The sequence below is a fragment of the Echeneis naucrates genome, chromosome 19 (assembly GCF_900963305.1).
Source record: "Echeneis naucrates chromosome 19, fEcheNa1.1, whole genome shotgun sequence".
Taxonomy (NCBI): domain Eukaryota; kingdom Metazoa; phylum Chordata; class Actinopteri; order Carangiformes; family Echeneidae; genus Echeneis; species Echeneis naucrates.
In genome coordinates this window covers 10,560,558-10,580,147 of record NC_042529.1, presented here as the reverse complement: position 1 = coordinate 10,580,147, position 19,590 = coordinate 10,560,558, and the positions used below count along the sequence as shown (strand labels likewise).

Sequence of the window (19,590 nt, the reverse complement as noted above, 5' to 3'; positions counted from 1 at the left end):
TCACACAGATGGAGGTCTGCAAGTCAGGCTAAGATATCCAATGTACTATTTTCTTTTGAAAATGTAAGTTTCTTTTCAAAATATCTTCCCCTTTAGTATTCAAATGGAGTATTTCATCTCACGTACTACTGCTGTCAGCTGCTGTCAAAAACATCCTCCCTTGCACAGACCTGCATAAACTTTCAATAAAGCCAGGACCCAACTACTTCTTTCATCACTAACAGCATTTAGTTTTCTACTGCTCATGTGTTTAGAGTTACTTGTAGACATTTGCGTAATGATGCCGGCTTTCTTTATCGTCTGAGCCTTTACAGATGAGGACTCAGGTGGAAGTCATTTTTCGCTTCAGTGGCTCTAAATTCCCTGTGCTTTACAACGTCACTTGATACCATGAGAGAGCTCCATTTAGCAGGTGATTGCTAAGGAGCACAAAAAAAGGAACTCAGGTGTGTAGACAGACTGAACAGGCCACATGTATGTTATGTGCTTGTGTTCAGAGCTTACTCTTGCAGGGAAATGTTGATTTGAAGATTTAAGCTCCTTCAAGAGATCATAATTAAATATATCTTTATTTTAAAGACACCGCCCCAAATAAATATCAAATTCTTAACTTGGTTAACATGGCCACGCTCTGTTATATACAGTACAAGATACATCATAAGAAAAATAAACTGTCAACACCATTTCCACCTTGGATCAACTGCTGTGAGCCAATGAAAATAAAACTGATTCAGACAGTCAGGGATTTCATATGTTAAAAAAAACCAAAACAAAACAAAACCTGCGTAACCAATTCTATAACTTTGCTTAAGCATTGACAGGTTTAAGCAAAATAAACTAGAAACTTTGTCAGCACAGAGCGTCAGAGTTTTCATGGCATCCACGAATGGATGTCATGACATCCACTCCTCCAATGTTCCCTTTGCCAACCAGCTGGATACGATCTGCTCTTTAACCTGTTAGCCCAGGGGGAAGCAGAGCATAAAGTCTGATCCAGATCTCTGACAGAGCAAGTTAGTGCAGATGTGCTTCCAGCTCAAGTTTTCCAAAAGTTGTTTACCATATAGCACTTATCATGTTATTAGAGCTTGAGCTAATACCAGATGGCAAAATGGGAAAACCACGCTAAGCAAAACAAGAGGCGGTCAGGTCAGTAGACTATTGATTCATAGTTTAAAACAAGTCTGGAGAGGAACTTTATGGGGAAAGATAAGACCCAAGAAACAAACAGGATGCATACAAAAGTTAACAACTAATAATTACATTTAAAGGAAGCTATTAAGCTAAGCAATGGTTCATTTACTTTTTAATACAAAATTGGAGAAAACATTCAGGTAAAAAAAAACAACAAAACAAAAAAAAAAACAAAAACGACTGTCAGCAGTTTGCTATTCAGCTAAAACGAAACACTGCGGTGGCCAATGTTGCATCACCTCTCAACAAAGATTACCACAATAACAGCTCCTTTGCCAGGGTGACAGCGGACATGTAATCACAAGGAACCCAAATTAAAGGTGCTTTTGTCTGTTGAAGTCTCATCTGAACAACCATTCACCTCCAAGGAGAGTTACAATTAAACTCAAAGTCATGGAGGCAGCCAAACAATCTGGGCTGTTATTGTTTGTGGTTAGACCTCTTAGCCAGCACTTAGTGGAGGTTGTTCTGTTGCTATGGAGCACGATTGGGGAAGCAGAGACGCTGAGGATGGGGGGCAGTGGTGGGGCGGAAAATGGAGAAAGAGACGTGGGAGATGCAGTTGTGTTGGCCTGTCTCCATACCAAATCCTCCTGAGGTCTTGCACACGGAGGAGTATGGTGTGCAGCTGACTCTTACTACTTCCAGTTTTTCCTCTCAACAATCTGCTCAGCTGAAATTCAAATCAGCAACAGGTAATGGGCAGACCATCTGGTAGCACAGTGACTGTTAGTGATTTACTTCAAACTAATTCAAGGCCTCGATTTCCAGATTCACAAAAAAATCTGCTCCTTCAACTGTTCTTTAGTGAGCACAGAAAACAAACTTACCTCTAGCTAACCCTAGTTTAGATTTATTTTGCTGAACTGAACCAGTGCTTGTCATTTTGGCACCTAATCTTAAACAAACAGTTTGATAACTGATTTCAAAAAGCCTGGCTGAATAGTTAAATCAGATAAACCTTTTCCATTATATTCTGCAGAATAGAAACAATGTGAAAGACTAACATTTGAAAACTGGAGTGCAGCGCATTTTATCGGAGCAGTGTCAGAAAAACTAATGAATAGCAGCATTAATTCCAATAAAACCCTGAAAACATGATTACCTTGGCTCATCACATAGCTCTGATTATTTTAGTGCTGAATTTAAAGAAACTAGTCAGAAGTATCTTAAAGGTCTTATCTTGTTTATCCAACAAAATATAATTAAAATTTATTAAAAATTCATTCAATTGCCAGAATCAAACTTCAGAGACCCCAGTAAAGACCCTGACATGAGGAATCAGGGCACTTTAAATGGATTTTGTCAAAGTTAGGTTTTTCAAGATATAGCTGCTCTCTGTCAGGACACAGATATGTGAGCAGTCTCCCCCAAAGTGATATTTCCAAAGTTACTGCAGCTTTATTTGCCTGTCACTCTATTGAAGTGACAGAGAACTGTGAAGCCAGGATGACAGTGAAACTTACACATTTCCAAAGCTGCCTTTGAATGATAAAATACTCATGAGCCTCGACAGATGTTATTGAATACTTTAAGTTTTTGGCTGGATTTGATTCTGCTCCCCAGCAAAATATAATTACTATCAATCCATCAGGTGGTGAAAGATGAACGTACAGTGGTGGTGAAGCAGACTGGCCTTGATTAGAGAATCATGACCGACCCTTTTTTTTTTTTTTTCTCTCCTCTATTTTGGATTCACCACAGCATGTGACTTGCCTGATTGGCCACAGTTTTCACACCAAATGCTCTTCCTGCTGCATCCAGCTTGTGCCGGGCTTGGGACTGACACAAGCTTACCGCTGGCTTGTGTTGTGGCTGGGGTTTGAACCCAGCAAAGCATGCACTCTACCACTGAGCCATGTCCCCGGTCTTTAGAACATGACTGATGTATAGAGTTAATCTGTCCTCATACTAGGAGATGCTTGATTTGTTCCAACTTTAGGCTCTTGCAGAATACAATCAGTTATTCAGACCGAACACGTGTTCCAGGCCAAACCTGAATACTGCTCTGGACTGCAAGTGCTTAACTCAGCATAATTAACTCAACATCCTTGAAGGAAGGAGTGCCACTGAAAAGCTGAGCTCACTCATAACAAGTTAAGAGGATGTCGTGTGAAACGTGTGGGCAAATCCAGTGTGTAATATACTTTTGTTGTCAATATGTGTATGCAGAATAACGGCATACTGTGGGATTTGGCAAACATCCCCATGGGTGTTTCCACGCGTGGCTGATAAGGCCTCTGAAGGTGGAGGTCAGCTGAATCCATGCTAGAAATCATGTGGTCTTGCAATAGTAAGAATTATGTGAACATGTTGATATTCGATTTCCTGGATTACACAGAGCAACCAAGGCAACACAAGAGTGATGGAGATGTCCGTCAACAATAGTCTGTGCACACTGTGAAATCACCTGTGTGGGTCAACGCTGGCTGCGCAAGCCTAACTAGGGATGACACAGTGGTCGGCCGTTTCAGTGTTACACTGTTTCCAGTGATATTTCCTCACCGTTCATCATACAACCTTTTTGGTTTGGTTGGCGATGCATTGCAGCAGGTGCGGCCAAAATGTATCCAATTAAAAAAAACAACAACAACAACAACAAAAAAACCCCCCACAATTTTTAATTTTAGCTATCAATATTTAGTTAGATACTTCAGCAATACGGTGAGACCTATCTCCCCTGCTGATTCACTGTATAGGTTGTGGAGGAAGCAAAAAACACGAGCAACAATTTGGCAATATTTCCGATTTTAAACCAATCTACCAATCTTTCAATAGACATTTTCATCTCGGACCTGTTGACGTGACGGTAGTAATGATGGCCGATCTCCAATTAGCTACTTCAGGCTTCTGGTACTGTCACACTGTCATGAGCACTTGTGACCCGAAAAGACCGTTTGTTATTGTCATTAGTGACACTTCTCTTGCTTCTCTTATTGTGTCAAAATGTCTGCTCTGAAAAAGTCCAAAGATTTCTTTGAGCCAAAAGTGAATACAATTATATTAAGCTACTGACCTTGCCAGGAATGAATGATTGTGAAATTGCATTAGTTTTTAATACAAGCCCTACAGACCTTTCTGCATTATTAACACTAACTCTATAATCATGTTCTGTTTTATTGATAGAGATTTTATGCTTGATGAGAAATAATGCTTTTTCCATTTTCCAAATTTCTCTTCCTGCCTTATCTTTCATTGATGATCAATGCTTGTGTCTAAAAGTAGATCTTTAAAAATACAGACAACATATCAGCACAACATTTTTTGATTATGTTAATGATGATAAGTATATACCAGCGACCCGGAAAGGGAAAAGCGGTAGAATGGATGGATGATAAGTATCTATCATGTAGATTTCTACATTTTCTAAACACAACATCCGCTTCTATCTAATATAACATTCAGCCTGACTATCCCATGAGGGGCCACATTTCTGGGGCAAATACTGTAACCCTGAATACTTCTATCTTGGGTAGCCAATCAGCAGAACCATAGACTTTAAAGCTGCCATTTAAGCCACCCCATCGCCATGGTGATGCCTTCTCCAAGCTGGCAAGTATGGATACAAGCAGGATCGCCTTATTAGTGGCTGAAGGTCACCCCCCGAGACAACACTTGTGATATTTGTTGACATTTTGCAAATGGACAGCAGCTCCCATTGCACCTCAGCTCACATAGCCACAGCGATGGGACGAGAGATTATTTTAAGTGAAGTTTTGTGAGCAAGTTGTAGATTGATCTTGCTGTGAGGAAACCAACACTTTGACTTAGATCAGTTTTCCATGCAGCATTTAATGAAAAAGCAAATGTAGATTGTCAGGGTGTGATATCGATGAAATAATTGCCAGTGTCACTGTTTTATCGAATACGCTCAGCCAGAACAAAATTAAACTGTCCCATTTTCTTGAAACCCAGCGATTATCTTTGACAGCCTAATCCTACCAACACATTGCACTCGATGATCCCTCATCTGTGTTTGAACACTGCTTCATTAGTCCAGTAGGCACACTAAATATTCCTCTGATAGCATGGGAGTTGCTGGGAAGAGACTCTGTTCACTATAGAGACTGTGGGTTTGTGTGTGTGAAAGTGAGAGAGTCAGAGAATTATCTGAAGGTTGTGAGTCTGACACGTTCAAGCGTGCTGTCTCTGATCAGAACACTGCTGCATATGAATGACCCCCCACTTACTCACCATGAATGTACAATGCACTGGAAGCCACTTTATCCTTCTCCCTATTGCTCTCTCCCCTTCATGCCCTCTCGCTCTCTCTCTCTCTCTGAACTGATAGACAGGATGCAAATGCTTTGATAGAAAATGTGATTCATTATGGCTGTCACTGCTTTCTTGTCAAGCCACATCACAGAGCAGAGGATATCTTGCACCATGGTATATGGCGTGACACGCAAGAATTGTGGCAGTAATGTAATGATGCCTTTAAACCTGACTGATTAAACATGGCACTGTTCCCTTTACCTTGTCTTACCTACAACCTGAAGAAGTTTTTTTTTTCTAATGTGTGTTTATCTGGGAAGGAGTCAAAACCACTCGTGTGATACAACGTAAGCAAGCAACCGTACATAAATAGATCTGGACACACACTCATAACATATTAGTGTGTAGTATGCAACTCTGTGCAATATTAATGAACTCAATCAATAATGAATCGGTTGTATGGCACTTCCCACCCCACGCTGTGTGAGCAAACATTCTTTGTGCATTATCATTCAATATAACAAATATATAGTTGCTTTTAAACACACCCTTGCCCTTTCACTGTCTTTATTTTTTGGCTTCCTGTGCTAAGGTGCTAAGCTCTAGGTGCATTCCTCTGTGTCCACTCTCTGTCACTCTCAATCTGACTACCAGGCTACTCAGTGTGAATGAACTAAAAGAGGAAGTGTCATGTTTTCACATTTTTTTTTTGTGATATCCTTTAGTGAATCTTTAGAAGCAACTTGCTGTCTTTTTCCACCTTCAGCCTTCAGTCTTTGGAGTCTGCTGCCTAAGAATCCTGTACATCATGCTGCCCTGAGTCGTAATCTGTCTCTGCCTATCTCCATCACGCTATGGAGTCTTGGAACAATGTATCAGGAGCAGGTGCAATTTGAATCCTAAACACTGGCCAGCACTGAAGCACTAACATGTGCATTTTAAATGATTCTACCTTAGATTTCAGCGTCTGCCCAGCCTAGTGTCCCTCACCTGTAACAGAACACATAGCAGGAGAAGTCATATGCTCTCAGACCACCCTATGCCCCTCACACACCCAGCAGGCAGGGATCTGTGTTCTTACCTTCTCCCCCCAGCTTGATTTCCAGGCCCTCCAGGGAGTTGGCCGAGTCTCCCTCCTCCAGGGAGAGCCTTCCAAACAGGCTGCCAGCCATGGTGAACAACACCTCACTACAGTGCACACACTGACAGTAACACACCCAGTACAGTGTCTGAGGCAGACTGAGAGATCTGTCACTCTCTCGTTCCCTCTCCTGCTCTCTCTCTATCTATCCTTGATCCTCTCGCTCTTTCCCTCCTCTACACCTGCTCTTGATGGGAATGTATATAAGCTCTGCCTGGCTGAGCGTCTCCTCCTCTGCATGAATGAATGGAGACGAGAGAGGGTTGTGGGCATGAGCAAAGGAAGGTGGAGGGAGGAGGGAGGTAAGTAAGATGCTTTCTCTAGGAGGAGGGAAAAAAGAAAGCAGTTAGATCTTCCCTGCAGACTTCCCAGTGGGGGTTAACAGGGGAAAAGAACAGCAGAAGGCTGGCTTGTAAGAATGAGGATCAGTCACGGAGGCGGTGTGGATGGAGCTGTCATATATGTAAGTGATGACCCTCTACGTCTGACATGACAGACACAGAAGCAAACAGAGCACATCTTGCAGATACACTGCAAATCATGGGCACATCTGCCTGAGAAATGTATATTAGTGGTTTCTACTCATCACTCAAGGACAAGCATATCTGAGCTTCTTAGCAGACAGGAGTTGAAAAATATCTTATTGTTTCACATCAAAACTAACCCTTCTCTCACCCTTCTTTGAGTCTACACAAAAATATGCTCAATGAAAGGGCTGCTTTTCAAATTCAAAAAATTGGTTTGGAGAAACAATTTACTGTGATACTAAAACTGCCAGCTATTCAGACTCTGACTGCAGCTAGAGTAGAAATCAGCGAGAACTGAATGACCATTACAAAAAAGAAACAGCATGCATGTTTTAACTCTTAATGTGACTGCTGCTAACGCTCTCAACAGCTAACTGCTACTATATACTACAGCACCATAAGATACTGTAAAGCTTCTAGATATGGCACTCTGTTGACAAACATGCTCTGGATCAAGTGTTTGCAGTGGGTGAAGAAAATAATTTATTAAAAATTTGCCAACTTAGAACTGAGGGCATCTTTTTGGCACTGAAACAAGAAAATATTATTTCACTGTCCAAATATCACAGTTTCATATCTATGCCAAGTTATATACATGAAAGGTTCCTTCAATGCGATGCCAACAAGATGCCATCTCATTGATAACATCTTCCAGAATTTCACAATGTTTGACTTGGACTCCTGGACTCTAAACCTTTATACTACAGTGTAATACTTTTTGTTGTTGTTGTTGTTGTTGGTTTAGCTTCATATTCTTATTCTTAACCTGTTTTATCAACCAGTTAAGAAAACGTACAGCACAACATATGGTACAGTGGTTGGAGTGGTTACCATGTTTTCAGTAAATTGAGTTTCTTCAGTTGAAGTGAAGTCTAGACTGAATGGGACTGCTTTACATACAACATTTCCCAGTAACACTGAAACGGTGCAAAACTGTTAACGTTAAAAACTTTCATCATTCCAATCAAAAACTATATATTTCCTTTGAAAAAGTTGAACAGGATAAGAAAAGTTTTTGCTGTAACTGACAGAGGGCCAGGCAGCACGGCAGCATAGTGGCCCCACAACAAGAAGGTGTGTTTGGTTTGGTTCCCAGCCAGTGTTTGTTTCCCGGCCTGGGGCCTTTCTGTGTGGAGTTTGCATGTTCTCCTTGTGCCTGCATGGATTTCCTCCGGGTACTCCGGTTTCCTCCCACCGCCCAAAGACATCATGTTTGGGTTAACTGGTGACTCTAAATTGTCCGTAGGTCTGAGTGTGAGTGAGTCTGTCTGTCTCTGTGTGTTGGCCCTGTGACGGAATGGCGATCTGTCCAGTTTGTACTCTGCCCTCGCCCAAAACGTTGGCTGGGATTGGCTCCAGCACCCCTCCATGACCCAGAAATGGAAAAGCGGTAGAAGATAGGATGTCTGAAAAAGGACCCAGGCAGGCCACTCAAATGCTGACTGATTAGTGAACACACCTTCAAAAACTCACTTAATGCCTGTAAATAAAAATCTAAACATGTACATGTGTCCATCCACACACATATTTTATTTTTATTTTTTTTCTGGCCACTAGTGCAGATTTGATGTGCATGTATGTGTGAGTGGAGGACTGCAAAAGATATTACAGCAAATCCTTTGAGGCATGACTGATCTAAGACTGGAGTTTTAGCGCTCTATTAGCCAACTCATTAAGTCACATTAGAACCTGGGAGATGAGAAACATGTCCTGAGTGTTGGAATAACCACCAACCGTTCAGTATCTCCTCCTACTTCCCTCTCTTGATATCTCATTCGCTCTTGCTCACACACACAGACGATCATAGTGAGACCGAGCCACTTACCAGAGTCAGAGCTGGATGTTGCCACAGGCATTTTAAAAAATGGTTCTTCCCAGTATCTGCCACAAAACGTGTTAAGTCAACTGCAATGAAAGAGAGAACAAAAAAGAGTGAAGGGAGTTGCAATGAAAACATTAATGAAGTATTGAATGTGAATTTGAATGCACAAATCCTGTCAGACCACTGAGCCAGACTCAAGGCTGAAACAAGGGAAGAAGGGGAGCTGTATTATGATGCAAATTCAAATCTTTGTCTCTGTAAGAAATTGAACATTTGGGGTATTAAGTAGGTGTTATTATGAATGTTTTTAACCAGGATCCACAACACAACAACTGGTGCTTTATGTTATTAATGCCTAAAAATAGAATAAACAGATGCTCCGGTACCACCCAAACAGTCATCATGTCCATCAGGAATAATACTGGCTACAGTTAGAAAGACACAGAGAGGGCATGTGAGTGAGTGGGCAGGCCAGCTAACATTAGCTTAGTGAGGATCTCTGTTGAATCTAATTGATCCATTTAACATGAAGCAGCGAGAAAGAGCAACAAGCCCTGCAGACAGAAGAGTGGGAGACCAAGCATCTGAGATCTAAAACTGGCTTCACAGGCAAAATGGAATCTGTGAAATACACACAGAGTGAATAGGCATTAGGAGCTAAGGAGGGAGTGCTGGGGACACAAACAGAACAGGCAATCAGCGGCCGTGAGGACAGAGGAAAATATAAGAGGGATGAGGAGAAAACTGTCAGCCAAGAAAGCCCTGGCTGTGGATAAACATGAGGGATGTGTGCAGGCAGCAGAGAAAAGAGGAGAGAGAACAAAACAAGGACAATAGGAGGAAGAACAGCTGATGGGGGAGAGACTATGGTATCCAAGGATGCTAATTCTGGTTGCCATGACAATAGTGATCCCTGATGGAAGCAGTGCCCCGGTGACCAAAAGCGAGCAATGTCATCACAGGGGTTACAGCGTGTGAATGTGTGCATTATGTCAACATAGAAATCCTTTTTGAGCCTCCTCCTCATCGCTGATCAGATTAGTAATGGTGAAGACTCCCCTCAGAGTTCTCCAGTGTGTGAGCATTATAGTTAATAACCAAACTATCAGTGAAGTTAAAGATGACTGCGCTCCCCGTTTGGCTTCCAGTGTTATTTAATAAACTGAAGGAATTTTAAATTTCTTCCTTTAGATGGAATCACATTTCTCTTTTACATCAGAGGCTTACCCGCTGACTTTTTTCATACATCTTTTTGGCATCTTTTTTTTAATTGTTTATTTCATTTTAAGCCACTCAGCTTTCATTATCTATAAGTATGAAGATATCTTCAAGACCACTCACATGAAATTTTAATTTTTAGATTCTTTGCCCAGCCTTCAAAATATTCCCAAATCCTATTTGTTCAGATTTTGGCAGGTCTGCACTTCAGTGTCTCAGTATTTCATCTTCACATCTCTGGGCACCAGTTAAATTATTCATCGTATAAACTGCTCAGTGTGAATCCACTGGAGAAAGACATATTTCAGTTATAATCCAAACATTGATCCAGCAAACTGAAGGACACCTGGGTAAGCATAGGGACTTGAGTTGTGGAGGAGATGTGGGACAGCAGTATAACAGCTTTTCATTCCTCCGTCCCAACCCAATGCAGGTGAGTGCAATTTATTTCAAGATATTTCACAGACTTAAATCCTCTAATGACAGCTCAGCTTTAAATTTTTCCCTCTGTAAATAACCTGGCTTGGTCCGCCATATGTTTTCATCCTGCCCATGGTTGTTGGTCTTTTATATTTAACTCCCTTTGTCTTACGTAATAAATCGATTTCTCCTAACCCACAGAAATTTCATATCATATTCAGACTAGCACCACCTGAACCCAATGTAAGCTGCCAATTTTGCTTTTATTCCATGTATTAATCTTTTTTTTTTTTTTTTTTAAATCTAGGCATCCTCATTATGTTTTTGAGGCGAGTAAAAGTTCAGTTATTTTTCCTAATCTCGAAGGTGAGTGGTTTCATTTCATTCATACTGCAGCCAATGTGATACTGAGACCTGCTTTACAAAAACTCTGAACTACTTGCATCAGGACCTTAATACCACATACCATGGTGTCCTGTGTTTGCACTCTGAAATGAGCTTGTTAAAAGTATGCAGAGACCACACAGCAGCTAAGAAGTCAAAGCCGATTGCAGCAGGGCTAGAGCTGGGCTGACGCACTTGAGGTTGGGAGAGGGGCAGGAGCTTACCTGCACTTTTGCCTTTCTCCCTGGTTCTTATTCTACGGTAACTATTTGGAAAAATGAGCCAAGAGCGAGTGACGCTACTGTCATCAATCTGACATTTTCTTCAAAGAGGCACACTGATGTCCAAGAACTGCAACCAGTAATCAATCAGCCACAACTGCAGATACTATTAAGATGACTGTTGAAGTTGAATAAAGTGTAAATGAATGTTTAAATTGCGGTTGATTTTTTGGTGTGGTATATCCACAACCTTCCCCTCTCTTCTGCAGGTGGAAAAGATGCTCCGGTTGTCCAAGTTGTAAGTCAGTCCGTCTCCACGGTAATCCTGCGTATGTATCCTGATCTTTAAGTGATTTTCCTTCTGTCTTTGTTCATCCAGTCACACAAAAACACATGCAGTTAGATACCCTCACCCAAATCTCCACCTTCCTAAGTGAATGGCAGGAAGCAACCAGCTCAATAGCACAGCTGCCATGACATCACACTGACAGGCCTGCTATCATCTCTACAATGTCAATCTATTAAAACAAGAGGCCATCTGTGCATGAGTATGGGTGTGTGTGCACACTGATCTACACTTACATCTTTGCATCATTTTTCACTCCATTTATCTCAATCTAGTGTAACAACAAGCCAAGTTTGAATTCATGCATAGCCAATAAAGGGGGCAAAGGTCAAGGTTTTGCATATGTAACCGTACACTGTGGTAAATTAACTCATATTCTCTCTCAGCAAAGGTTCCCAATGATGGTTCAGACTCTTAAGTCTTTAGCGTAATTCTTGCAGACGCATCATACAACTGCAAATAAAAACTCCATCAAAAAAAGAAAAAAAGAAACAAAACTAAATCTTCCAGCATATTTTTGCCTCAAGCAATCACACAAGTGGTGGCCCAGGTGTTAGTATGCCAAGTGTAAAATGCCTTGAGCTTTTCCCACATCGCTGCTGCATTAAAGCTTGTCAAGATGCTCACACACAGACACATGCGCGCACACACACTCACACGCATTCACATCCATGCACCATCGACCAAACAAGTCTTAATCCACACACAGAGCCTGGCGTCAGGCCTAAAAATAGCCCTGTGCTCCCACAGGTTCAGCTCCTCTCATTACTTTACAAGGGAAAACTGTCGTATCCAAGACAACCATGAGCAGCCCTTCGCCTTTTTTCCCGGCGCTTTGCCATGGCAACAAGGGAAAATGCGTAAAATAATAATAAGTTGGAGCTAAAATTGGATCTATTAAAAGGTTTCAGCTATTCTTCAATACAGAGCTGCTCTTTATTGAAGGAAATTCTTTTCTGTCAACATCATAGTTGAACAGCAACAACAACCACCAAAAAAAAAAAAAGGCTGCAGCATTTACACAACAAACAGGTAATCAATCCTGGCAGAGCTCACAGCCAAAAGTAATCCGTTAGCAGCACTTTCAGAGATGACATCTAATGAAAATGAACAATATTTCAACTCTGATATGAAAGCCGCCGTGTTTGTACATAAACTTTACAGCTGAACCTGATCACGTCACAGCTGTGATGTGGCTCAGTGAAGAAAATGAACTGTTTCCTCAGAACGACGTGTAATCTGATTAGAGTTATTCCCAAAAACATATTGGAATATCACTTCAGAGGCTTCATGGAAAATCTCATTCTGAGCTTCCACCCTGAAGTATCTTAAAGAAAGCTACAGTATAGTTTATTTTTTGGCCGAAGCTCTTTCTAGAAGACAGTAAGACTAATTTAATCAATCTTGCTCCATAACGGAGTCACTACAAATTTCGGGAAAAATGCACATACAAATGTCAAATTGTGAAACTGCATGGAAAAGAGCAATTGATGTAATTTGCCTAGGTGCAGATTTAATGTTAAGTTACAGTGAAGCTTCATCTTATCATGCCTTGAAAAATCTAATAATAAATGATTAACCAACAGCCAGCAGCTTTGGGACTCCGTAGCCAACTCAGACACATGAAGATCTAAAATTTTTAAACAGAACTGTAAGAAGTATGTTTTTCCAGTATGCCCACTATCAATAAATATACCAAGTCCTTTAATAAATCCTCATCATCCTGGTGTTGTAGCTCTCTGTTTTCCATCAGCCTTACACAGACTGTAATTGGTGTAATTAGAATTAAATGTCAAGAACATGCTAAAGGATACAAGCAAAGTGTTGCGAGCCACCCGGACAGCATTTACAATCACCATGCCTCCCAGACTTCATTAAATGGCCACACTCTGTTCTTTTTTTTTTTTTTTTGGAAGTGGCCATGATGGAATAAAATAAGTGAATGTCAACTTCTTAACAGAAACTCTGAAGGTTACAGCCAAAATAATACTGAGAACATTTCTCCCTTTAGAATAATTGACTGGCCAGCCAAAGTTTTTTTGATAATATTAGCAATATTAGATATTTAAAAGATATTCAATGTCAGCTTTATATAATTACTCTCAGCAGTAAATGCATGCAAGACAAAGGGTTTACAGACACACTGGCAGCTCTCTGAGGGCATAGTGTCAACATGCCAATGTGCTTAAAATAGTGTTTGCCGATGAGGTTATTTTCAAGATCTTAACTTAGCTTTAACCAGCTGACGTTGGTCAAATAACATTAAACATGTGACAAGTATAACCGAGGCTGATGGGAAGGTCTAGTCACAAATGTTAGGCTAATGGTGGTGTGTGATGAAAAGAAAAGGAGGAATGGCAAAGTTCAGACAACTACTCTGAAATAAGCCGTACAAAGCTGCATTTGTACATTTTGCACAAAAAACTCCAACCATATTGTGGTTCTACAGGAAAGCCAATGCATCAAATAGATGTTCAGATATTTAACTTGAAAAGTCAGGAGGCATTTCAAAATTTAAAATCAGGGGTATCACCAAAAACATTAGGATTCCTCTTCTGTTCATCAAAGCAATCCATCAGGTATTTTTGACACGATATTTCCACCTACTGCAGACCGACTGACAGTAACCTTGAGCCACATTGCTAAAAATCCATGTGTATGAGTGCAGGAATGAAGATTATTCAGTCGTCACTTGGCACAGTCTCACACGGAGATATGCGCCACTGTGGGTGAATTGGCAGGTGTGAGAGTAAATGAGCAGGCCATTTTGTTTGAATGACACCAAAGAGGTTGGGCAAAAGACGCTGAGGCTATGTGAACTGCTGCTGATTAATCTCCCAGTGGCACCGAATGTGGATGGGCTCTGCTCCTGGAGCTGCTCACCCTGCCAGCTACTCTTGATTAGAATACCTGTTTGATCCAGTAATTTATCATTCAGCCCACCAAAGCAGTAAAACTGAACTGTGCCATGGTCAGACAGCACTCAGGGCATTATTATGAAGAATGTTCAGTTTATGAGATGACATAACCAGAGTGGCCTCTGACCTTTTCTGTATTACAAGGCCTGGGTGAGGATTCAGAGTCACACAGGAAGAGCCCTTTGAATTTTTTTCAATTAATAACTTATGTCTAAGGATTGGTATTAATTTCATTTCATTTATGCATTACTCTGAGGCTCAGACATGTCATCAGCCCATTGTCTTCACCACCATGCAGCTATTTCTTCCCTAATTTGATCCAATTTTGAGTCTTACACAAAATGTACTCCAATTTTCGTCGTAGAATTTTGAGCTGAGGGCATATTTTTTAAAGTCTACAGAGTGGGATTTCAAGCGGACGTCTTAAATCATTAAAGAAGTGCTTAGACTATGGTTCTGTCAAGGTAGAGCCAGGCGTGCTGATTGTAGCAAATCCCAAAGCTGTCAAACGCAGGGAAATTTATGGAAAACCTCCGACTTATGAAACAGCAACCGATAAGAGGGCTGAACTTTTTTAATACGAGTGAAAATCTCTTTGAAAATGAGACCAAGCTGTGGTGTAATATGCAAATACAGCAGGGGAGGGGGGATTTTCATTTTGATAGATATAAATATGCATCATGTATGACCCAGGGTGCTACACTAAATGCTCATGATAATAAAAATTTCTTTGTGCAACAGATACTATACAGACCAGTCTGTATTGGACTGTACAGACTAGATAAACTCTTTATATAGCAAACAGTCTATGAAATTAAAGAAATAACATATTCATTTATGGTTTGATTATTTGAAACTGTTTTAATTAGGGACACTCAGTTATTAATTATTAACGGTTGTTTGCACTGACTTCACCAAATGAACTCAAAATCAATACATCCCTTTTAATCTCGAAATAGCTAAAACAGCTCCAGTTTGAGTTATAAATAAAATTGACATGCCCTGACACTTTGTTGCAGTAATGACTCTGAAATCTTTTCCTCCCTTCACCTGCCTGTAACTGCATATTTTGTCTCTGTTATCACTGAAAATACATTAACATGGAAGGCTCATTTGAATACTTTGTCTGCAGTGATGAATACAGTCATCACAGCGTGGCAGTGACAGTTAATCTACTCTTGTTTCACATAAATCACATTCCAGACATAAAAGACACATCTTATAGAGTTATATTCAGTTCTTCCCATCTACATCATTTCAGAGATCTATTCATTGCTTAAAATTCTGTAATTTAGACAGCAACTGTGCCAAATTAATCTTAGCTAAAGATTGATGGCTCCAGGTCAATCTAAATCCAAATGTAGACAATCTAGAAACTAGAAAAAACGACGTTGTTAATAATAAATACTGTTTTGAAGAAAAGAGAGCCATTGATACATGATTGATGATACAGTGCTGTGTGGATCCTTGTGCTGACAGAAGAACTGGGTCGTACTTGAATATGAATGTAACTGTAACTTTTTTTTTTTGGTACCTGTTTCCCTCCTTCTTTCTTTGGGTCATATCTGAACCTCAGTGTGGACATTTTATAAACACACAGGTCCTCGTGTGCGCGAAATCTCTGCACGTTCTGAGTGCGCATGCGCAATCCAGAGAACAGGTGCATGACGTACGCATGCAATATTAGCATTAGATAAGATTTCCTCGTTGAGTGTGTGTTTCTCATCTTAGATCACATCAGACAGCATGTAGATCTCAGTGAGCCATATGGTGATGACACCTTGGCCAAAGACGGTCCAGGTTCAGTGATCATGCTCACCTCAGGGATCCTGACCTAACCGGCTCAGTGGAGCCTCCCAGGATCCACCTGGCGAGAGGGGGAAGGTGGACTCCATCTCTTTTGTGACACAAAGTGAGCAGCACGTTTCCTCTGAGACGGAGAAAAGAGAATGAAAGCAGAGAGAGCAGGCGGAGGATGAAGCGCTCACCTGTTCGTCTGCGCTGCAGCAGGAAGCTTCAGATTTCTTGCTGCTTGTTGAAGCACGGCGGGGCTTTTCCCTTTTGCTTTTAATGTATGCAGTCACTTTCCGACGGCAGCCCACACAAACTGCTATGTTTAACCTAAAACGGCTCTCCTGCTCCCACAGATGGCTCCTCCATAGATCAGACGCCTGCCGGCTGCTCCGTGCGCACAGATCCGCTTTCCTGAAGCGGCCGCCGGGTGAGGTCTGCTGCTGACGACCGCGTCTCTCGGTGTGGAGCCCCAGTCAAGTTGAAGCCTGTCCGCTTCTGTCGGTGTGAGCCCGCACAAGAGCAGCAGGAAGAGCCCCTAACTCACAAATGCACCTTTCCCGGTTATGTAGCGCCATCTAGTGGCACCAGGGCCCGGTGCAGTTTGTACAAACCAAAGGATTCACCACTGGGACTGGTCAATACTTTTATTCCACTCCATTCCTCATTGTAGAGTGATTTTGATACAAATTATTTACACTTTGGGACAGACACAGAGACAGAGACAGGGAGAGGGAGAGCTATTTGCATGCACATTAAATAATTAAATACACAAAGTCCAGTGCAGGTTGTCTTTGTTTATCATCGTTGCTTCAGAGGTTCATGTCGGAGACTTCTACCACTGATTGCTGTAGTCAGAGCTGCAGGAGAAGACAACATCCTGTTTAATTCAACGGAATCTACGCTATCCATCCAAAGTGGCAAGAAACACTAAGTGAACCCTTTGAAATTTCAAATATAACACATGCAACACAGTCCTTTTTATCCATAGTGTGTTTATGGAGCTGGAGCAGCTCTGTATGGAACGATGGTCCACCCATCCTCATGAACATTGTGCGGATCTCATCAGCAGCTATTGTTGACGTTGATGTTATTGCTATCGGTAAGAAGTTCAAAGGTTCACTCAGTTTCCCACCAGCATTATGACTGTTTCACCACTTAGTTCAATAAAGACACAAACAAATATCATTGTTTGTACGATATTAACTTCAGCACAGTGCGTTTGCCTACATTTATGTAGGAGGATGAAAATCACAATTTATGATTAATCAAAGCAGCAAACCAAGTAATTCCAAAGCATCCAAAGTGTGCCAGGTCTTACAGAATACCAGCTCAGCTGTCAAAATATGTCTGTGACATTTTCACACTGACATATTGTGAAAGTGTTTCTGAAGCCGCATTGACACATGGGACATACAATGCTAATCAATGTTCGTTTAAAGACTAAACATATTAATAAGATGCTAAACAAACGACATGATTCCTCGGCAATAATGACGAGATAAATAAAGCAGTTTGACAACAGCACTGTCTACCAAAGCTTCTGAAAAAGGTCGGAGGCAGCTACATGCAAAGATGCATACATGGCAGGATGCATTAAGAAAAAGGTTTTTATGCTACTATAGAGGATAGTCTGTATATATGATGTTTTTCACTAAACAGTTTATGTATACATTTGTTTGCTCTCTTGAATTACTCTTTTTGTTTTTACTTGTGAAAGGATCCTAAGCCCATATCAGGTAACCGGTGAATGAAGGCCCAGCGGTTTCTCTCACCGTGGCTCAGTGTCTTGGTTTGAATCAGCCCCAAACAGCAGCCACGCCACCGCCTGCTCTGGAGTCGACCTCTTCCCATACCTGAGGAAAACCAAACACCAGCATGTAACCACTGCCACTCGACATGAATATGAGATTGTCATCCATTTAAAAGCGCTCTCTGCTGTACAGCAGCAGCCACTCACTCAGCATTTCACTCACTGATCCTGTGACCTACCAGCCTTGTTATGAATTTCAACTACGGGACTCTTCAGCTGTGAAATAGACACATTAGCTGCACACATCCTGAGCTTTTATCATTTCCACCTCTCTGCTCAATCTCTGCAGTCCAGTCAAAAAACAAAGCTGTGCAATGCGAAATCATGGGTTTACCACTGAAGAGTAAACCTTCTTTTGTTTGAGCTGTGAGGGGCTGCACGCTGTGGCACACAATCCTTTGAGTCTACTGATGGTTTCATCCCCTTTAATTACAGAGCAGGATGGTTAATGATGAGGCTATAATCAACTTACATAAAAAAAGCAGAACACCCTCTAGTTTCTCCCAGTGGAGCAACAGAATTCAGCATGATTTATTTGATAGAGCTGCCTTGACAAAACTGCCACGTTTTAAGTATTACAGATATGTGAACAGTACTTAAAAATATGAGTTTAAATAAACTGTGCACATTTCATAGGCCAAGAGGTGTAGTAGCCTACATTTACAACCTTGTTTGTATTAAATAGTGTGTTGAGATCCAAATATGATAAGAAAAAAATATTAGAACTGTCTGAACATTACATACCCATCAGAGGAAAATCAGGCCCTCATCCTCTGGATTATTTATTTCCTATGACAGCAGCAATGCTTTGGAACTTGGAACCACCTTGGCTTGAATCACTGCATGTTATCAGCACTTTTTTTTTTTTTTTGGGAAGTTTTATACTAAACAAACTGATGAATGTAACTCTCTGCAGCTTTTTTTTTTAATCTGTCTTGTCTAGTTTGTTTTATTCCAAATATCAACTGAACACACACACACACACTTTAGACTTGGCTCGGTGCAGCTGACCCACCTCTGTCTGGTGATGAGGTTGACATAATGCCTCACAGCTGCATGATACCTGGCCCATTCCTCCGGGGAGGCGTCGGTCCCGGGGCTCTCCGGTTTGGGGGGGTAGGCGTCCGCAAAGCTGCTCCAACACAGCAGCAGGCACAGGACGAGCACCGCCAGCATCATCCACGATCTCAGCATGTTGGCCATCTGAGGAGGAGAGAAATGTCACTGAGGAAACACGCAGAAAATGAAATGAGAGTGCAGCAAAGTGAGAGGAAAGTACTTTTTCAGAGTGGTGTCCCTGCGTCTGCTCTCCCTGCTGTCATCAGGGTTATATAGTGAGGGACCGACACTTAACCACACCCCCCCTTCACAGGGCCACGGATCTCTGCCACGCCTGGACCATCCATCCCATCCGACCTCGGCTCTGTATTTGCTGGATGCTGGTAAACAGCAGTACATTGTGGTGAAGTTCTATCAAACAGCTGCAGTTGCATGTGCGGCGCAATAAAATAGTCCCCCTCTGTGTGGACTCCTGGTTCTCGGGAGGCTTCAGATCTGAAACTTAGCCGGCCCTTACCTTA

General features: G+C 41.5%; 2 protein-coding genes across 5 annotated transcripts in view; both read right to left on the bottom strand.

Annotated features, from left to right (window-relative positions):
* mpp2b (MAGUK p55 scaffold protein 2b) overlaps positions 1–16,683 on the bottom strand; it is a 33,713-nt gene extending 17,030 nt beyond the window's left edge. For 2 of the 4 annotated variants that reach the window (XM_029527388.1, XM_029527389.1), the window contains exons 1-2: positions 16,395–16,683; positions 8,903–8,982 (exon numbers count right to left, since the gene is read on the bottom strand). In XM_029527388.1, coding sequence (XP_029383248.1) covers positions 8,903–8,933 — 31 coding nt within the window. In that variant the 5' untranslated portion in view covers positions 8,934–8,982; positions 16,395–16,683. Of the gene's footprint in view, positions 1–6,490; positions 6,582–8,902; positions 8,983–16,394 lie in introns of those variants that run through there. The other 2 variants (XM_029527390.1, XM_029527387.1) reach the window with 2 other exon arrangements.
* Positions 16,684–16,968: 285 nt separating this feature from the next.
* On the bottom strand, positions 16,969–19,311 carry pyyb (peptide YYb). Its single transcript, XM_029527561.1, has 4 exons — positions 19,290–19,311; positions 19,026–19,213; positions 17,973–18,053; positions 16,969–17,057 (listed from the first exon to the last, which is right to left on the bottom strand). The coding sequence occupies exons 2-4, from the start codon at positions 19,211–19,213 to the stop codon at positions 17,033–17,035; spliced, it is 294 nt and encodes a 97-aa protein (XP_029383421.1). The 5' UTR covers positions 19,290–19,311; the 3' UTR covers positions 16,969–17,032.
* Positions 19,312–19,590: the final 279 nt, after the last annotated feature.